This window comes from Lissotriton vulgaris, chromosome 2_1, assembly GCF_964263255.1.
Source record: "Lissotriton vulgaris chromosome 2_1, aLisVul1.2, whole genome shotgun sequence".
Taxonomy (NCBI): Eukaryota; Metazoa; Chordata; class Amphibia; order Caudata; family Salamandridae; genus Lissotriton; species Lissotriton vulgaris.
In genome coordinates this window covers 656,178,859-656,200,128 of record NC_141687.1, presented here as the reverse complement: position 1 = coordinate 656,200,128, position 21,270 = coordinate 656,178,859, and the positions used below count along the sequence as shown (strand labels likewise).

Here is a 21,270-nt window from a genome sequence, read left to right as displayed (position 1 = left end):
CCTGGCATGGTACTGCCCTGGTGTGCATGGCTTTTGGCTTGCAGTGTTCAACACTTTAAGTGATATTGTGGGTGCAACGCTGGTCGGTGCACCATTACAGGCCATGTTGGGGTATGGCTGTGACATTCTAAAGCCCTTCCGAAAGCTGGTCAGTCTGGGCCTTCTTCTAGGCAGTAGAAGGACTACGATGCGATAGATGAAAAATCCCCTACCAACTATCCTAGAGTGGCAAGCAGATATGGCATACTGTAATACGCAATTTGATCATTATTGTGCACTAATGCCTGCCTGTAATCGCCCGAGACGTATATCAAGTGTATTTGATATGTATGAGTGCGGCTGCTGAGGGAGGCGAGAATCCGCATGTTGAATCATAAAGTTCTGGCTGGTCTGAGGGGGCTTGGGCACTGACGGTGTATGCCAGCTTCTTGTATTGGCCATTGTCACATTGGCATAGGAAGGGGGGAATGCGTGGTCTTTTTGTACCTGGATGCTTAACTGATCACTCCTCTTTTTTAGTCTTTACTCTTTAAGCATGTGCACGATAACTTACTGTATGCTGTCGCTGTATAACGACTGTGTAATTACTCTGTGTGTGACTGTACCTTTAAAGCTGCTGCATTGTTTATTGATATGCAAAATGAAAATAAAGTTTAAAACAAAAAAAAGTTTGAAGTCTGTGCATTCAATGGGCCTGATGTTGATTGGGTTTGGCTTGGTGTTGGTCTCGGTGAAGCCCTCTAGGTTTGGACTTAGAAACTTTTCTAGAAGTTGGCTCTTCTTCAAGTTGAGGCCAACCAGCGATTCAATGGGGATGGCTGTGGTTTAGATGATAATCCTGCCTCCATTTGCTCTCCAGACAGAAAGTTGGCAAAACGTTCCTAAATCCAAATTCTTGCAGTTTGGGGACAGGAGGGTTACACTTTAACACCAGCCAAAGGGACCACTTAAGGGTTAGAACTCACTCCAAGAGAGGCCAGCAACAAGATACACAGTAGGTTCAATTGGAACTGGTCAAGTGGTCATTTGCAGGGAGAAAGGCATCTGGAAGTGTGTTGTGTCAAACAGAAGGTGAGCCAAACTCACCCTTGGAGTCACCTCTGTGGTCCTACATTCAAGGCAAGCAGGTGCATTCTTCCTTCAGGTTTCAGACAACAAGGTAATCCTTCTTCTGATGTTCGATGAGCCAGGTACTAAGGAGGGTAATGGGGATGACACATTTATGCGTAGTGCCCGTCTACGGGTGGGTGAAACTTCTAGCCATTCCCTAGCCAATGGTGCAAACGTTTCCATGGTGAGCTTACCCTGTATTGCAGCACTGCCTGTGTGTTTCTCTGTAAACTTTCAAACAGAACTCTTCTTTCCCTAAACCCAACAGGGTTGAATCTTTCTTCCCTTAGGCAGTGATCCCTGTGCCCATCCAGAGGTAGGATTAGCATGATGGACAAACCTGTTCTTGGGCAGCTCTCCTCCCACTGGGTTTGGGGCCAAGTTGCCTGGAAAGACAAAAGGAAGGCAAGCCGATGTGTGAGATATATCTGCAAGTGAGAGGGCAGGCGTCCTTTGAAGCTAAGTGGGTTTTGGTCACAACCCCCAGGCCATCTTGCTCAAGAAAGGAGAACACCTTCCCACAAACACACCCTTGTCCACTGTCTGGGAGCAATCCATATCTCACCACAGGGGAGCCCTCAGGAGTCATGTGACTCTGGACACAACTAGAAAGACTCTTTTGGCTTAGGCAGGAAAATGACACCTTTCTAAAAATGTAATTTTCAAAATAGTAATATAAATCTGATTTGGCCATTAAGTTGGATTTTAAATTACTCCCAAACTGAATTTAGCGGTTATTAAAGGTAGTAGTGTAAACCAGTGTTAACCTATAAGAGAGCCATCCTTGCCACAGTTCAAAACAACTTTGGAGGTCTTTCATTTCCAGGACCGGTGAAACATTGAATATACATGCCCTATAACATAACATGAGCCCTGACGTATGTGCTTTTAAGGCCTACCTTTCGGGTGCCTAATAAATATTAAAAAATAAGGGCCAGATTTATCAAGGTCTTGTGTCACCCTTGCATGTCACCTGGGGGCGCAGGGTGACACAAAGCCTAAGTGAGATTTATCAAGCCATGCAAGGCCACCTCGCGGTGCCCTGAATGGCCTGATAAATCTGGAGTAACGCAAGGCAGCGCAAATCGCTGTCTTGTGTTATTCTGCCCCAGGGAGCAATCAAAAGGTGGACCATAGGTGTTTCCATGCATCCACCCATGGATTTTGGCACATTCAGTGTAGATGTATGGCTCAACGGTTAGAGGCGGCAGAGGCAGAGGTTGCCCCGGGACCAGGGTTCAATTCTCGAGGCGGCCGGGTGCAGGACTAACGTCAGCGGGCCCGATAAATCTCGCCTCGGTGCCACTCTAACCATGGGGTCCCACGCTGCAACTCTGGGCAATAGCTTGCTTAGTCTCCACTCTGGCCCCATCACTGCTGGGGATGCCTGACTGCACCTTGGGGATGCCCAGTAAAGGGACCATCTCACAGGGAAAGCCAGGACGGGTTCCCCAGTGGTACAGCGCTGGGACGCTCCAGGGTAACCATGCGCTCTATAAATCCAACATTCATTCATTCATTCATTCATTCCCAGATATACCATTAGTGGTAGAGCAGGGAATGCGTCAAAGTGCTATGCCTCCCATGTGAGGCATAATGAGGAGAAATATCTTTATTTTGCCTCTTTGTAGGTGTGCTGCATTTTGCTGCACACATAGAAAGAGGAAAATGCCTCTGAGGATTGTTTTGTGCAGGAAGGTGTCACTTCCTGTGAAAGGGCCTGATTTATGCCAAGAGTCGGACTGGATTGTAGGGCATATTGGCAGTACCCGAAGGGTTGCGCTGACAGATGAGTGTATTGACTATGTTTTCTGTATGTTTCTGGGCCTCTTTTATAGTCTGGTGGGGCGGTTTGTAATGTTGATATCTCAGATATCACCACAGACATTACCTGCAACACACACAAATGTACGCAGTCTCCCATACCTTGCAAAAACTTATACTACTTTTCTTTAGAAGTTTGAAACAACCCTGATTTGCCAATTTGGCCCACTTCTTTATCTATCCGATTCACTAATTGTAGACACTTACAATGTGTTGCCCTAGTCTATTTTCTGTCCTAGTCTGACCTTGTGGCCCACAGCCCGCTGGCAGTCCAAGCGGGGTATTGTAGACAGAATATTTTATTTTATACCAGTTCCTCACTACCATAGCATGACTGTACTGGGTGTGACTAAGGTGACCTTTGAGCACAGGGATTTGTAGGTCTCAGGAAACAGTGACAAATGGAAGACCCAAACAAATTTGCCCAGGTGGGGACATTTTATTTGTCACAATGACTCCTAAAGCAGTTTGCCCACCTTGCAAGCTTATCGCCACCTTGTATATATGTCCCTTTCCACAGCAGTCTGGCGGGCAATGTGTGTTGATGTGGACGTTTCACCACAACACCCATTGCTTTTGGACACTGCCCCATATTTAAAATGCTGGGCAGGGCTAAAAACGACAATGACAATGACAATTCGAGAATATTTTTTAATTTCTCCTCATTTTTTGCTTTGTCTAGAAAGAACAAATCACCATGAATTGTTGTTTATGTGCAGGAAAGTGTCCCTTCCTGCTAATAAACAACTGCACCTGCAATGCAGGCGCCCTTGCAAGGGTGGCTGCGCTGCTGCTAGGCAGCTGTTTTAGTGCCAGCTCTAGGGAAAATGCAGGGCTGCTCCGTATTTTTGTAAATACGCCCCATCCCTGAGTTTCAAAAATGTCAGATCACGGCAAAACCAGATTTGGGGTTACCCCGTGTTCTGGCAATTCCTTGTAAATATGTCCCATTCTTTCTTGAGATGCTTTGTAAATTGGTTTTCTGACTAAGCAGTAGCCTAGTGCTTTAATTCTTCTCTTACCATCCCAACAACTACTTTTAAAATGTACACGAAAAACCAAAATGATTACAAATTGAACCAAGCCGCTTCAACAAAACTAAAATTGGGAATTTGAATGCCAAACACGAGCTTAGGGACGCCCCTTGCAAGTGTACCCCCTCCGGCTAAATTACTCAAAACGTAGCAAATAAGTTTTAAGTTGGCTAAATCTGTTTGCTGCCAAATGTCATGCAAATGTATCACATGGTGCCAAATTAATGAAAGATTTTCCCAATCTAGGCAATCCACTCATAGCTTAAAAACCAGTGTCTCTGCAAAACATAATCTGCATAGAACGTATTTTGGAAAGGCTAAGAGAAGGAAGGTGGATTCAACCCAAATGTTCTTTGTAAAGCGAGTGTAAGTAAGATCAGCGAATATAAAGGGCGTTGTGTTTGAGCGCCTGAAGTATTCAACAGTCTTTCCTTCCAGACTAGTTTCTTGTAAAACTGTTAACCAGTATTGCATGAGTGGACTTAAAAGGTACGAATTTGTCACAATCTTTGCAGTTCAATGAACTTTTATGCTGTGCATACATTCTTATAGCCAATTCTGTCATTGCGTGTATGTCAAGTGACACGTTACGGACCCTAAATCGTTGCACTGTGAAACACGCAGAGAAAAAGGATAAATGGAGATGCCCAGGTTGTGTTCCGCTTCGCAGTGAACTGTAAAATGTCACCGTTGTCGTACAGGAGATCACTGGCTCCAGACAGAGCTGCTTGCCGGCTAAGTCGTGGACAGCGCGCTCCTCCCGGGCCATTAATGTCCTGATCTATCCAGGCATAATGCCCTCACTGTTGTGTCACAATGGTTCATTTTCTGCTCCTTTAAACTCATTCAGTCCTTTTTTGTTAATTCATTAAAGGGTGGAATGATCCTGAATCGAGCTTTGCCACAGATCTGCCTTGCTGTAGGTCAACAAGTGAAACTGAAGACCAGCGCCGGGACATCTGACGAAGGATACCAGATAGTGCTGCAGAAAAGGTAACTTCTTGATTCAGTTTCCCATTGTGCTAAGGCATTTCCAATGTTCTCTCTGCACAGGAGCATGATAAATCTAAATATGGAAGGATCTCGTGGGATTCAGTGTCACGGTATCTGACTCCAATGAGATGCTTCACTTCCATCAAAAAATGCACACTTACACTTCAAGTTCTACAAAGACCTCCCAGGGTAAACACAATATAACTTCATATTAACGTGCACAAATTACTCAAAAGTAAACAAAATATAGATGCTCTCTTCCACTCTTTCACAGTCAGAAATCAACACAGAGGCACGGTCGAATGATGGCTTTCACAGTTACTTGGGTGAAGCTGTTCATTGATTTACTGAAAATGCTTGTCAGTGCTTTACGTTTGTATGGCGAAATATCAGAAATAAAAATAGAAAGATGCAAAAATATCATCAAAACAATGTAGAACACAAAATATCGTCTCCCTATACTTTGTATGGAAAATACAAATGATAAGGACTTCTAAAATATGGAAGGCCAAAATATCGTCACAAAATAGACAAGCATGTCGAAATGCTATCATTATACAATATACTATCTTTAAAGATATACTTACTTATAAAGACATTTAAAATACATACCTTACATAAAAGGTATACTTTAAATTAAATGTAAAAAAGTAAACATAATATATAATTGCAATGATAAAATACACATTATTTTGTCTCTGTATTGCTTCTTTCCTCATTTTGTTCCTAAATGTTTGTTTCTTTCTTATGTTGTGATGGCACCATCTTCTATTTTTTGCAGTCTGGTTGGATATTGGCATTCCCTTCTTAGTACTTTGCATTCATCTGAAAAAAGTCTTCTGTGGCCCAAAGTTATTGAAGTGTTGGGATTTTTTCCCATGGTCCATGCCCGAGATAGCTTCAGAGCTCAAATAATTGATTCTATCTTGGTTGGCATTTTTTACTTCCGCTTTTATACTGCTGCTCTGGACTACAAATGAAGAAAGACTCAATGGTCTGATACAGGATTTCTTTTATTTCTTTGGCACTTGAAGTTAGGCTGTTTTTAAAAATGACATAGGAAAAGATGGTGCCCATCCGTGAACAAGGCTTGATACATAGATCTGAAACACATTGTGTCCGCAAAATTTAAAACAAACTTCACTCAAGGGTTGACTGTCAACCGTGTCTAGATGCTTTTCTGGTATGAGTGGCAAAGTGGGAAAGATATATGTGATCAAGGCCAGGATTGGCCAAAAAGCATCATACAGCTCTTCTGCACAAAATAAAATATGAGAAAGGAAAGTTGTGTGTTCGCCCAATTTCGTGAGGAGTTACAGGGATGCTGGTCTATCTATCTATCTATCTATCTATCTATCTATCTATCTATCTATCTATCTATCTATCTATCTATCTATCTATCTATCTATCTATCTATCTATCTATCTATCTATCTATCTATCTATCTATCTATCTATCTATCTATCTATCTATCTATCTATCTATCTATCTATCTAAATATCTATATATATAATCACTGAAAAAACCTAAGGTTACAGGGACGTTACAGTTAGGGTCAGATTTCACTCATACAACACCAGTGAAATTTGGCAGTTATAGTTACCTGAGCTAACTATAACTTACACCCCTGCAAAGCACTGCTTATGGTCCCACATATTACAGCACTCATGACATGGTCAGTGACTTCACTGATGACATCAGTGATGACACCTCAAATGACATCACTGATGACATCATCCACAGAACCACTCACACACCCATACAACAACTGACATAATTCATTTCCCAACCAGGAGCATGTCAGGAGGCACGTAGTGGAGAAAGGGGGTGATTTGGTGGCTTTTTATTTTTTATTTTTGCTTCTTTTATGGAAGGGGGGCTGCATGGCTCCCTTCCCTACACCATTTTGGGCCCCAGGGCCTAACTCTTTTTTATTTATTTTTTATTTAAAAAACGGGAGGGGAGCCACACATTTTTTTTGTAATAATTAAAGGTAGGGGTACCACCATCCCATAGCAAACTGCAGTGTCCCAGGGGTGGGCACATCGGGACATTGCTGGAGCCTGCCCTGGGGGGTTGTGATTTGCAGGGTGATGTAAGGCTCCAGGAGGAGGGCCGCGCTGACCCCCTCCCATCTTGTATATAGATAGCCCCATGGTGGTGGTGATCCCAGGGGCCCGCAATAGACCCCTTTCATTAGTGTTTTGGTGCCCTGGGGATGTGGTGGTCCACGGGTCTGATTTTAGCCCCAGGGAGGTGTCAGTCCCCTGGGCAGGGGAGGCCTCGATGCTCCCCCATACTTTTGAAATTAGCTCCAGTGAAGTGCCGGCGCCTGGGACAGGTGGAGTCTGCGAGACCCCTCTCATATTGTTTCAATTAGCCCTAGGGAGGTGGCGGTCCACAGGGCTTTAATAAGCCCTAAAAGGGTAGCTCCATGTGGCCCCTCCTATATAAATTATATGATCCCGGGACCTGGCCCATCCAGGTGTTATTTTGAAGCAAGCACGGGAGCCCACGCTTGCTTTAAAAAAAAACTGCTGTTAATTCACAGTGATATAAAAAAAAATACTTTTGTGCTGAGGCAGAGTCCCAGGGAAATGGCAAGTCCATGGCTTGGTGGTCAGGGTATTTCTGCCCCTGACCCAGCGTGTTTTCGTTTAAAAGGACCTCCTCATCTAACCAATATAGGTGAGCAAGTGTCTTTGGTATTCATAACACCGATGTGGCCCGAGTTCAGAAGTGGAGAAAGAGCCCAGAAGTCAACAGCATTATTGAACACTATAAAATGCCGAACTGCAGGAAATAAACGTATTGGAGCATTAACAAGAAGCAGCAGTTGTTTGGATAAGCACTTACAGCACTTAGCTTAACAATCATTACGTAGAGGATTACTGTTCCACTCTCCTATGCACTAGTATTTGAAACTACATTTCACAGAATGTCTTGTACCAGATTTAAGGGACGGCAGGTCAAACAGCAAACAATTGTTACCATCCCAAGAAGACTGAAGTTGAAACGCGTTTTGGTACCATCTCAAAGCAGGCGATGAAATATAGGACTATAATAAAGATACTTTTGGGAGTGCGGCGTAATCCTCACTGTATATATATATATATATATATATATATATATATATATATATATATATATATATATATATATATATATATCTACACGTTCCTACTTTCTTCCAAGAGTGGCACGCTGGTATCCAAATTCAAGATTTATTACACCAAACCCCCCTCATCCCAACAGACACGTTTCGCCTTTGCAGGCTTCGTCAGTGTTACGTCAGTGCCGAATACATGTCGCCATTTTAAACCATTAGCCTGTTTGACATTATCATAGAAATAAAAAAAGGGATATTAACATACAAAAAGACGGAAGACATCTTGTAACGTGCAAATCGCATAACAATTCGTGGCTATCAATGGCGACTAAAGGTAAAGTGCATAGTGCTGATTAAAAACATGTAACGTAATCAATCATTTAACAGTTCTTGAACACAGTAAAATTCATTAATGCATACAATTCTGTTATTTTTTGAATTCATATGAATTTCATATTCTCGGTGTCTCTTATAGACTTTTAATCAATAAAGTGCAGAATTGTTAGGAAAAATAGTTTCCTATTAAGCATGGTGCTAGTTATTTAGCCCTGAATGGGCAATTGCATTGGCAGCACAAACAAGCATGTAATGACATACAGATCAGTGGAAGAATGGACTTATTATTTTGAGGTGGTCTTCAATAATATAAGACCTGATGTTATATGTGTCAGTTTCTATATATGTCTCAGAGGTGAACCCATAGTTCTTCATTATTGTTCAGTCCCCACGGAGTCATGGTTTTAAGACTGATGATGTGCTTTGACTCAAGGATGCATAGGGACTTGTCTCTGTCTCCACCCCGCTCTAATTTAGGTGCCTGATCAATACAATAGAAACTAAGTTTCTCCCAGTCACTTTGGTGGTGTTCGGCAAAATGGCGGGCAACAGGGTATGTTTTGTCCCTATTGGTAATTGCCCGCATGTGCTCTAGGATTCTTAGTTTTGCAGGTTTTATGGTGCTGCCAATATATCGCAGCTTGCAGGGGCAGGTTAGACAGTAGATGGTATACTCTGAGTTGCAATTGAGCAACTGTTTGATTTTTATATTGGGTTTCTTTTCACCTGTGCGATTAGGGTACTCTGACATTTTACCACTGAATCTGCATGCCTTGCATTTTAGACAAGGAAAAAAGCCAGTTGATTTGGATAGTTTGATAGGTTAAGTGGTTGTTTTGAAATGGCTGCGGACCAGATGGTCTGCCAGAGATGGACATCTTTTGTATGTGATTAATGGTCTCTGTGGCAGATTCTTTTTTAGGATTTTATCAGCGGTGAGTATATGCCAGTGTTTTTTAAAAATGTTTACAATTTCTCCTGATTTTGTGTTAAACTCAGTGATCATTCTCACCTCATCAGGTACCTCTGCTTTTAATTTTGGTGTCAGGAGATCCCTCCTATTGATACCTGAGGCTTTCACACTGGCCTGTTGTAAGATGTTTTTATTGTACCCTCTTCTCTCAAACCTCTCTTTTGCCTCAGTAGTGGCCTGCATGTAATCTCGTTCTAAGGGACAGTTTTTCTTTAGGCGGAGAAATTCGCCATATGGCACATTCTTCACCAGGCTCTTGGGGTGGTAAGAGCCAGCATGCAGTATTGCATTACCCGCCGTAGGTTTTCTATATAGGCGGGTTTGTAAGATGTTATTATGCACAAATATTTCCAAATCCAAGTAACTAATGCTACTCATACTGATAGTGCTGGTGAATCTCAGGTTGAGATTGTTGGTATTTAGGGTGGCAATATAGTTCTCAGCAGATAGACGATCACCGTGCCAAATAATGAACAGGTTGTCTATATATCTGGTCCACATTAGGATCTTTTCGGTCCACTCATTGTTGGCATCTTTCCACGCCTCATGCTTCTCCCACCAGTCCACGAACAAGTTTGCGTAGCTGGGGGAGAAGCACGAGCCCATGGAAGTACCCCTCTTCTGATTGTACATTGTCCCATCAAACAAAAAATTATTGTTGTATAAGCAGAATCTTATCATAGACAAAATCATGGCACTGTGACTGCGAAAATGGTCGGGTTTCTGATCTAAAAACCACTTAATAGCAGAGAGACCCTCCTCATGATTGATGCAGGTATACAAATTCACTACATCCAATGTTATTAGTAACATTTCAGATTCCCATGTGACATTGTCCATGATACTTAGGAAGTTCTGGGTGTCTTTTAGGTAGGAAGGGAGATCTTTCACAAAGGGTTCTAAATATGAGTCAATGAATCTGGAGGTGTTTTCTAGGAGGCTCCCAACAGAGGACACAATTGGACGTCCTGGAGGTCTTTTTGCATGTTTATGTACCTTTGGGAGGTGATAAAAGGTTGGTACAATTGGTGCTTCACATTTTAGAAAAAGATATTCGTCCATACTGAGCATACCTTCTTTTAGCCAGTCTTCTAGCATATTGTGAAATGTTATAATGCTCCTATTGTATTCAGCTCTTTGTATGGGAGTGTAGCAATCCTTATCTTTTAGTTGTCTGTGTGCCTCTGAGAGATAATGATCCCGATCAAAGAACGTTTCCTCCTTTATCTGAAGGTTTGATTTCAATTGTTTTATCCTCTTTGAGTGATCTAATCGCCTCCCATTCTCTTTTAGGTATATTGGAAGTTTTTCGATTAATTTTTGTTTTTGTTCCAGTTGAAATTTTATCCAGGTCTTCAAGCACCGCTTCATTGAAAAGATCAATAGCATCATAGTTAGTGATAGGCAACTTTTTGGATTTATTTTTCATCGTGCTAGGGTCTCTTTTTTGTGTGGTGTTTGTCTGTTCCGCCCTCACAGCATTTATGGTCGTTTAAAAAAAAAATATATATATATATATATATATATATATATATATATATATATATATATATATATATATATATATATATATATATATATTCACTGAAAAAAACCATAGGTTTCACACCAGTTATAGTTAGCTGAACATTTTACTCATACGAAACCATTGAAATTCCCACGTTATAGTTAGTTGGACTCACTATAACTCGCGTGCCCGCAATCCACTGCTGATGATGTCACATATTACATCATTCATGACATGGTCAGTGACATCACTGATGACATCACTGATGACATATCAAATGACATCAATGATGGCATCACTGATGACATCATCCAGTGAATGTGGTTTGCTTTGATATTTAAATATGTATTATAAATACACTACTTTGCATTGAAGAATGAGTGGATATATAAATATAAATGTGTGGATGGTGGATTTAGTAACATTGTCATTGATTGTTTCCTTGACTATTTTGTAGAGTCTGACTATATATAATGTGTAGTTACTAAACTGTGTGGAAATCTTTCTTGCTTTGTCTTAACTGCTATGTTAAAGACTATATATTTAATTGGTTTCTTAACTGAGTATTTGTATGGGTAAATGAATGTCTATGTGGTTTGGTAGGGTTTGTGTGATTGCCGAAAAATGTGTGAATAGTTCATTCAGTAGGTATATGAGGTTAAGACTACATGTTAAAACAGTTTTTTCAGTGAGTGTATATGTTTATGGGTGTGGTGGTTTTGAAATATTTCTCTCAATGGTAGATCTCCATTAAAATTGAAATAAAAAGGCAGTGTATGTGACAGTTATATCTAATTAAGTGTGCTTAAGACTTAGTGATTGTATGGGTCACTATATGGATAGCTGTATACTTGTAATAGTGATTTTATAACACACTAAGTGTGAGTTACTATCTATATAAATAGATGAAGTGATGTTTGTATAAGTGTGTAGATGAATAAATGTAAGTATAATCAATTGTTTGCATAAGTCAGAAGGATGTCTTTATAAGTGAATACAATGTGTGCTGGTGTGTAATGTTGAAATAGGCGTATAAGTATATTTGATAGTGTTCTGTTAATTATTCACTGCATATTACTCTCAATCCTTCCTTGAAAGTGTCGGGGGGATTTGTGAAGCGGGGGCCAAGAAAAAAGGGGTGTTCCAAAACGTGTTTTCCCCATGTTAATTTCCATAGGACGATTAGACAACGCTACAGCCCGAACCCCTGAACGGAATTACACCAAACTTGGCAAAATGGTAGGGACTGTTACGCAGTAGGGCCTTTTCCATATTTGGTGAAAATCGCTCCAGTGGTTTTTATGAAAATTAACTTCAATTTTTTTTATATATCTATATGCTTGCTTCGAGCGCTTTGGGTATGCCTACCGGCAAGCGCTCCCGGCGGGCCACGGAAGTGCGCGAGCGGAAAGTTGATTGGCTCTCGGGTGTCTGTGAACATTCCTAATGGTCCGGAGAGTCCGCCATTTTGTGTCTCCGTAGAACCGAGACACAAGAGGTGAAAAACAAAAGGGGAAAACTTTAAAAGGGGGCAGGGTAGAGACCCCCTGACCCTTTAGGTTTTCTCAGGGGGGCCTAGGAGGACCCCGAAGGGCAAAAAAACTATTATTTTCTTGTTGAAAATTTCGCAGAGTACGCTCAGGGCGCGTTTACATGTACGCTTACATGTGCGTTTATCTGTATGCGTACCCTGAGCGCACCACGGGGAAAAACAGTGAAAAAAATTGGTTATAGTGAGTACAACTAACTATAACGGGGGAAGTTCAATGGTTTTGTATGAGTAAAATGTCCAGCTAACTATAACTGGTGTGAAACCTATGTTTTTTTCAGTGAATTTGCAAGGTTTTCTAAATGCTAATTCCTAACTATAACGTGGCTGAAACCTATGGTTGTTTCAGTGAATTTCAATGGTTTGGTAAATGATAATTTTTAAATGTATTAATTGTTATATTTTTTATACTGATTTACTACATTATTTTAAGTTATTTATTTTTAGATAGTTTATTTTTTAAATTACATTACATTACATATTTTTAATATAAATTGAAAAAAAAAATGTTTTTACACCTCTCTGCAACGCTGCCTCCTGGCGCGTTTGCAGAGGGGGAACTAATTCCCCTTGCATACTGGGGGTCCCTGGGGGCCAACTAGCCCACCTGGAACCTCCAGTATGCGCCAGGGGGCTGCATTGCAGAGAGGTGTACTGAGGCCACACCCTTTTTTACACCTCTCTGCATCGCTGCCCCCCGGACATGTCTGCAGAGGGGGAACTAATTCCCCTTGCATACTGGGGGTCCCTGGGGGCCCACCTGGAACCTCCAGTATGCGCCAGGGGGCTGAATTGCAGAGAGGTGTAATGAGGCTATGCCCCTGCGGTGCTTTGCCCCTGGGGTGGCTGTCCCCGGGGCAGTGTGGGGGGGATTGGGGCCCCCCCACACTTCTTTTTCACTATGCCCCCACGATTTGGACCCCCAGGGGGTAATTTGAAAAAAAACAAAAAAACAAACAAACAAAAAAAAAATTGGGGCCTTGGGGGTCCTATTGGGACCCCCTGAGCAGGCCTAGAGGGCCAGGGTGCTTCTACCCTGCCCCCTTTTTGAGTTCTATGCATTTGTTTTTTTGCTTTCTTGTGACTCAGTCTACCAAGGCACAAGATGGCTGCCAACAATTTCTGGTTTGGAGTGTTGACAGACAGTTGACAGCCAATCAGCATGAGCTTTATGGTAAGTGGCTGTCAACACTCTAAACCAGGAAGTGTTGGCAGTGTAGAACCGAGGCACACGAAGTCAGTGAAACAAATGTGCAAATACGAAAAGGGGGCAGGGTAGAAACACCCTGACCCCCTAGGCCTGTTTAGGGGGTCCCACAAGGACCCCCAGGGACAGAAAACCTTTTTTTTCTAAATAGGCAAAATCCACACAGGATGCGCGGATCCAGCCGCAAACAAAAAAAAAGCGTGGATTTCCACGCTTTGTTAATAATTAGGGGCCCAAAGAGGCCCCCCAGCCCTGGGGACTGCCACTCCGGGGCTTTATAAAACTATGTGGGGGTGCTCACAGACCCCCCCAGCCACCCGCCACACCCAGGGCTTAGAAGATACATTGGTGGGGGGCTCAAAGCCCCCCCAAATAATAATAATAATAATAATAGGGGCATTTATAAAGCGCTGAGTTACGCGCACCGGCGTGTCCCCGCGCTGACGATGAGATAGGTGGAAACAGGGAAATGAGGCTAATATTTGGAAAAAAGGTTAATTAGGAACTGGTTCTCAAATCATAATTTCTTTTGAAATGTATTGAACTGCACTAAGAATCTAATGATGTGTATATATATGTAGATCAACCATCACATGTGTAGTGGAGGCATGCACACAGCAAAATTTGCAACAAAGTAAAAATGTTTTTATAATAACTATAAAGAAATTGCCATAATCTAATAAAATAAAGTCTATATTTTTGTACCATGCACTTTGTTTCCCTATAGTCATTGCTGTCACTTGTCAGGTTTTGTCCTTTAGTTAAACCAGTTCCTAATTAACCTTTTTTCCAAATATTGTACCCATCCCGAATTAAGAACTCTAGTCGGGGATACCCCTTCCTTTTTTGCATATAACAGGGAAATTAGGCTGCCAGGCAGGCCACTATCTAACATAGAGGTAGGTTTTTAGTTTTGCTCGAAACCTCGTTTCTGCTGGTTCCAAGCGAAGGTCTACTGGGAGTTTGTTCCAGTGGTTTGGCGCTAAATACCTGAAGGATCTGCCTCCCATGCAAGCTTTCTTCACCTTTGGGATCCTCAGCAGTCCCCCACCCGTAGATCTAAGCGCTCGGGCTGGTTCATATGCTTCAATCAGTCTCTGCAGTGGTCGAGGTGCCCTGCCATTCAGAATCCGATGACAGGTGCAGAGAGCCTTGTACTTGACTCTGCTCCTCACAGGGAGCCAATGTAGCTTCTGCAAGGCCACCTTCGAGGGCGCCCTTTTGGGCAGCCTAAGGATCAAACGTGCTGCCGCATTCTGCAGCACTTGAAGGCGATCCACACTTTTACTTGGTACCCCCAGATACAGCAGGTTCGCATAGTCCAGCCTTGCGGTCACTAGTGCATGTACCAGGGTTTGACGGGCTTCCATCGGCAGTAGGTCAAGGACTTTCCTTGACCTACACACACCGACCACACGGTTGATCTGGGGCCCAAAAGTAAGACCCGTGTCGAACCATACTCCTAACTTTTTTGCCTCCAGACAAGGGGTGGGGGTCGGTCCTAGGCAGGATGGCCACCAGGCTGATGACCAAGCAGACTGGGCCCTCCCTACCACCAGCACCTCTGTCTTGCTGCCATTGAGCTTCAGACAGTTCATGGCCATCCAATCAGCAAGATCTTTCATGCATGATCGGAAGCCATCTGCAGCAAGACATGGCGCGTGCGACAGGGAGATGACCAGCTACGTGTCATCAGCCATTTGGAGGCCATGGCTCTCCACAATAGAGGCAACAGGCGCCACATACAAGTTGAAAAGGGTCGGGCTCAGGGACGAGCCCTGCGGCACGCCCAAGCCCTGGGGACCACCACCCCTGGGGCTTTAAGAAAATATTTTCGGGGGGTTCAAGGCCCCCTGCAGCCCCGGGGACCACCACCCCCTGGGGCTTGTGTTTTTTTTAAATAGAAAAATAACCTGTGGGAGGCTCAAGCCCCCCCACATGCCCCAGGGACCGCCACCTGCCTGGGGCTCTTAATATTAAAATTGGGGGGTCAGTGATGGACTGCCACCCCGGGGCTTTATAAAACTATGTGGGGGTGCTCACAGCCCCCCCAGCCACCACCACCCCCAGGGCTTAGAAGATACCTGGGTGGGGGGCTCAAAGCCCCCCCAAGCCCCGGGGACCATCACCCCCCAGGGCTTTGCAAATGTGGTGAGGGGGGCCATATGGCCACCCTCTTGTAGCCCTGTCATGACCCTGGGGACCGCCACACCCCAGGGCCGGCTCCTGCAGTGTCCCGGGGTACCCACCCCAGGGACACTGCTGTTTGCTATGGCAGGGTGGGAGCCTCATGGCTCCCGCCCTGCCATAGCAAACTGCTTTGGTTTTTGGAAGAGAGAGAAGGGAATCCTGCTCTCTCTTCCAGCAGCTCCCCATGTGGAAAAGCAATGTCGGCTCCCACAGGCATTGCCAGCTGGACCGTGGGGGGATTGGGGACCCACATGGTTCCCAACAGAGAGGGCCAGCCCTGAGGGATGGGGTCCCTGGGATTATGTGGCCTGGGAGGGGGGCCATGAGGCCCCTCCTCAAAAATAAAAAATAAAACAAAGAAAAAACAAAGGCCGGCCCGGGGGATGGGGTCCCCAGGGCCAATAATATTAGGAAAATAAGGGGGGCCACACAGCCCCCTTCTTAAAAAAAAAGACCAGCATTGTGCCGGAGGCCACGCCCCCTCCTTGCAAACATCTGCAAATGTGCCCCTGGCTCATTTGCAGTTGAGGAACTAATTCCCCTTGAATACTGGGGGTCCCTGGGGGCCAACTAGCCCACCAGGAACCTCCAGTATGTGCCAGGGGGCTGCGTTGCAGAGAGGTATTCAGAGGCCACCCCCCTTTTTACACCTCTCTGCAACGCAGCGCTGTGTCGCTTAATGTAGGTACCTGGTGGACTAGTTGCACCCCAGGGACCCTCAGGATTCAAGAGGAGTTAATCCCCCAACTTAAAACACGACACGGGGCACGTTTGCAGAGGGGTGAAGGGACGGGCGGGGCCTGAGTTGACATGTGTGCAAACACTCCCTGTGGCTCGTTTCAAGTTGAGAATCAATTCATCTTCAATTCTGAGGATCCCTGGGGCCAACTAGCCCATCAGGTACCTCCAGTAAGCGCCACAGAGCTGCGTTGCAGAGTGTTGTAAAAAGGGGCGTGGCCTCTGAACACCTCTCTGCAAACCAGCTATCGGGTGCATACTGGAGGTACATGGTGGGCTAGTTGACCCTCAGGTACCCTCAGGATTGAAGAGGAATTAATTCCCCAACTTACAACATGCCACAGGGTGTGTTTGCAGACATGTCACCTCAGGCCCCGCCCCCTTCCTTCACCATTGTGCAAACGCGCCCCCTGGCGGGTTTTAGGTTGGGGAATTAATTCCCCTTCAATAGTGAGGGGGGGAACATCCTTTACAACGCGGATGTTAAACCGCAGTTCCCTTACGACGCAACTTTTACAGCGCAAGTTGTAACAACGAATTGCGCTGGGGGGCGCTCCAGGATAGTAAATAGTTTAATTTACTATCCAACTCCTTCCCTACTATCCATGGGGACTGGAGTTGGAATAGTAAATTAAACTATTCACTATCCAGCCCCCAACAACGCAAGTCGTGGTAACGACTTGCCTTGTAAAACATGCGTTGTAAAGTACTGCGATGTAAAACATCGCGTTGTAACGACATACATCCTAGTGAGGGTCTCTGAGGGCCAAATAGTCCTCCAGGTACCTCCGGTTTGCATCAGGGAGCTGTGGCGCTTACTGGAGGTACCTAATGCACTAGTTTGACCATAGGGACCCATCAGGATTCAAGGGGACTTAATCTCTCAAATTAAAATGGACACAGGGCGCGTTTACACAGTGGTGAAGGGAGGGGATGGGGCCTGAGGTGATGTGTGCAAACATGCCCTGTGGCATGTTTTAAGTTGGGGAAATAATTCTCCTTCAATCCTGTGAGCCCCTGTGGGCGAACTAGCCCACCAGGTGCTTCCAGTAAGCGCCATTGCGCTGTGTAGCAGAGAAGTGGTCCAGGCCTTGTCCCTTTTTACACCTCTCTGCAATGGCGCTTACTGGAGGTACATAGTGGGCTAGTTTGACCGTAGGGACACTCAGGATTCAAGGGGACTTAATCTCCCAACTTTAAACGGCCACAGGACGCGTTTACACAGTGGTGAAGGGAGGGGATGGGGCACATTTTAAGTTTGGGAAATATTTACCCTTCAATCCGTAGGGCCCCTTGGGGCCAACTAGCCCACCAGCTGCTTCCAGTAAGCGCCACTGAGCTGTGTTGCAGAGAGGTGGTCCAGGCTGTGCCCCTTTTTACACCTCACCAGTGTGAACGCGCCCTGTGGAGCATTTTAAGAGGTAGTTTTAATCCCCCTGCCCTATTATGTGCTAGGGTCTTCAAGAGGAGGCCATGGTAATGTAAATGTAAATGTAAATGTAGTTGAACTTGTAAAGCGCACGGCTGCCTCAGCAACGGGGCATCCCGGCGCTGTACTCATACCGCTGTGGAATCCTTCCTGGCTTTCCTGTGAGATGTCCACTCCTAGGCACCCCCAAGGTGAAGCCAAGCATCCAAGCGCTGCTGGGGCCGTTGTGGAGATTAGGTAAGCTATTGCCCAGAGTCACAGAGTGGGACCCATGATTAGACTAGGCACCGAGGCGAGAATTATCTGGTCCGGGGAAATTGAGTCCAAGAGCCGCCGAGGCGGGAATTGAACCCTGGTCCCTGGGCCAGACCTCTGCATCAGGGTCTGCCGCTCTAACCATTGAGCCACTCTTCTCCATCACAGGGGTACCCAAACGCATACTGTTCCCAAGTGTATGTAGGTGTTTTAACTGTATTCTAAGTTTCTTTTAGCATAGCACTGGCTCTAGGACTGGTTAGTCAGAGTCAGTTACCACCAGAACCCATCTTATAAAGTTGAGGGTACAGGATGATTTTGCAACAGGGCCTCTTTCTGCTCCTCTGTTTGCTCTTTCTGCACGTCTTCATTCTTCCTGCACTTTTCTTCATCTTTGAGGACTTCTGTTGCTTCTTTCTGCATTTCTTTTTCTTCTTTCTGTGTTTTTTTCTTCTTTCTTCACATGTCCTACCTCTGTAGGCTTAGTTAGAAACTAGCATTTAAAAAACCTTCGGAATTAATTGAAAAAACCATAGGTTTCAGGCACGTTATAGTTACAAATTAGCATTTAAAAAACCTTTGAAAGTCAATGAAAAAACCATAGGTTTCAGGCACGTTATAATTAGGAATTAGCATTTAAAAAACCTTAGAAATTCACTGAAAAAAACATAGGTTTCAGGGGAGTTATAGTTAGTTGGACATTTCACTCGTACAAAGCCATTGAAATTTCCCCGCTATAGGTGGTTCAGCTAACTATAACTCGCACGCCCGCAATGCACTGCTGATGACGTCACATATTACATCACTCATGCCGTGGTCAGTGACATCACTCATGACATCACTGATGGCATCTCAAATGACATCACTCATGACATCACTGATGACATCATCCTTGTGATAGAGTGACAGAAATCCTCTCACCCTAATATAACCTTAGATACACATTCAAAAATAGAAAGAAAAATTTTCAAAGCAATGGACATACCAATACCAGTTTCAACAACATATTCAGTAATTCCAAGGTCTACATACACATCGACTCATTCACCAACAGTCCTATACAGTCACTCATATATGTACTCACTCATCATATGTACTCATACACCTATATTTATTTATTTATTTGTTAAGCTTATAAGGCGCACAGCTACCCAAAAAGGGTTTCCCGGTGCCAAGACGGAGCATACAGTAGAGCAGAATCTTCCGTAGATGTTACTGATCAAGCAGCCATGTTTTGAAATTTTTTCGGAAACGCGTATAGTTAGTTTCTTTACGATTGAAGGTGGGAAGAGTATTCCAGATGGATGGACCTAGACAGGAGAATGATCTCCCACCCACTCTACAAAGTTTAAACCTAGGCAAACAAAAGTTAGCCGCGGTTTGAGATCGTAGATGACGAGCGGGTACATAGAGATGCACCAGCGCTTGAAGATATTTGGGAGCGGTACTAGCTTTTATCCTAAACATATAGCTCAGGGCTTTGAATTTAATGCGATTCTCCTCCCTGAGCCAATGTAGATCAGGTAGGTTGCCAGAAATACTGGAAGTTTTTGGAACCCTACAAAGCAACCTGGAGGCAGAGTTCTGGATTAGCTGCAATCTACGTACCACAGCCTTATTTGACCCAAGATAGAGGATGTTACTGTAGTCAAGTCGTGATGTAATAAGAGCATTGACTACGGTCTTTTGGGTGGAAACAGGCAGCATCCAAAGGATTTTCTTGAGCCATTTTAAAATGGTGAAACATAGAGCAGCTACTTTACCAGTTTGTTGGTTCATAGGCAATGTACTGTCCACAATGACACCCAGGTTATGGACATGGCTGGTCGGAACAGGGAGATTCATCCTGTTACACACCGCCACTCATCCATAGAGTTACTCACACACATAGTCACTCATGCTAATAAAGAATCAAACATCCATTTACTTGCATAAACTGTTATACACACACCACCACACTTACTTCTATAGAAACTTACACATACTTACTCTTTTAAACAATCACTTATAGAAACACATACTTATTCATACAGGAACTCTTCCAATCTCTCACTCTCACATATACTCACTTATATACACCATTACTTACATATACTAGTTTAAAATATATGAAGTTACTTATAAAGACACTATTGAGACAGTCAATCACTCACTAACATACACACACTCATCCACCCATACAGTCCTACACACATACTGTCTTCAACACATACAAATAGTGTCTTAATCATTCATTCATCTAGGCACTAAGTAATACCCCCACTGAACCATACAGACACTCAGACACTCATACTGATACTCGAAAAACCAATTAATAACCCACATAGACACTCATGTAGCTACTCACCAACCCATGTAGTCACTTACACAAAAAGGGAGAGACTGATACAGATATTCACATATTTAAACATTACTCACTAACCTATGTATTCACTAAGATACACTTAGTCCGTTATACAATCAATTTTACAAACAAATAAAATCATCCATTTAGACACTTATATACCCATTTATTCTTCCATCGACCTTGAGATATACATATATAAAAGATATTTAATTTTCAGAAAAACACACATTCACTGGATGATGTCATCAATGATGTCTTTTGAGATGTCATCAGTGATGTCATAAGTGATGTCACTGACCATGTCATGAGTGATGTAATATGTGACATCATCAGCAGTCCTTCCGGACGTGCAAGTTATAGTTAGCTGAACTAACTATAACTGGGGAATGTCAATGGTTTGTACGAGTGAAATGTCCAACTAACTATAACTCCCCTGAAACCTATGGTTTTTTCAGTGAATTTCTAAGGGTTTTTAAATGCTAATTCCTAACTATAACGTGCCTGAAACCTATGTTTTTTTCAGTGAATATATATATATGTATATATATATATATATATATATATATATATATATATATATATATATATATATATATATATATATTTGCAACAAGTTGGTTCCTTTAGCTCCTGTATGTAGCGCTTCTCAGTGGTTGTGTGGCTTTCTGC

General features: G+C 43.6%; 1 protein-coding gene across 1 annotated transcript in view; it reads left to right on the top strand.

Annotated features, from left to right (window-relative positions):
* The window catches only part of DCDC1 (doublecortin domain containing 1), a 1,639,395-nt gene that overhangs the window by 798,930 nt on the left and 819,195 nt on the right, over nucleotides 1-21,270 (top strand). The window contains exon 16 of the mRNA XM_086955816.1: nucleotides 4,843-4,961. Coding sequence (XP_086811942.1) covers nucleotides 4,843-4,961 — 119 coding nt within the window. The remainder of the gene's footprint in view (nucleotides 1-4,842; nucleotides 4,962-21,270) is intronic.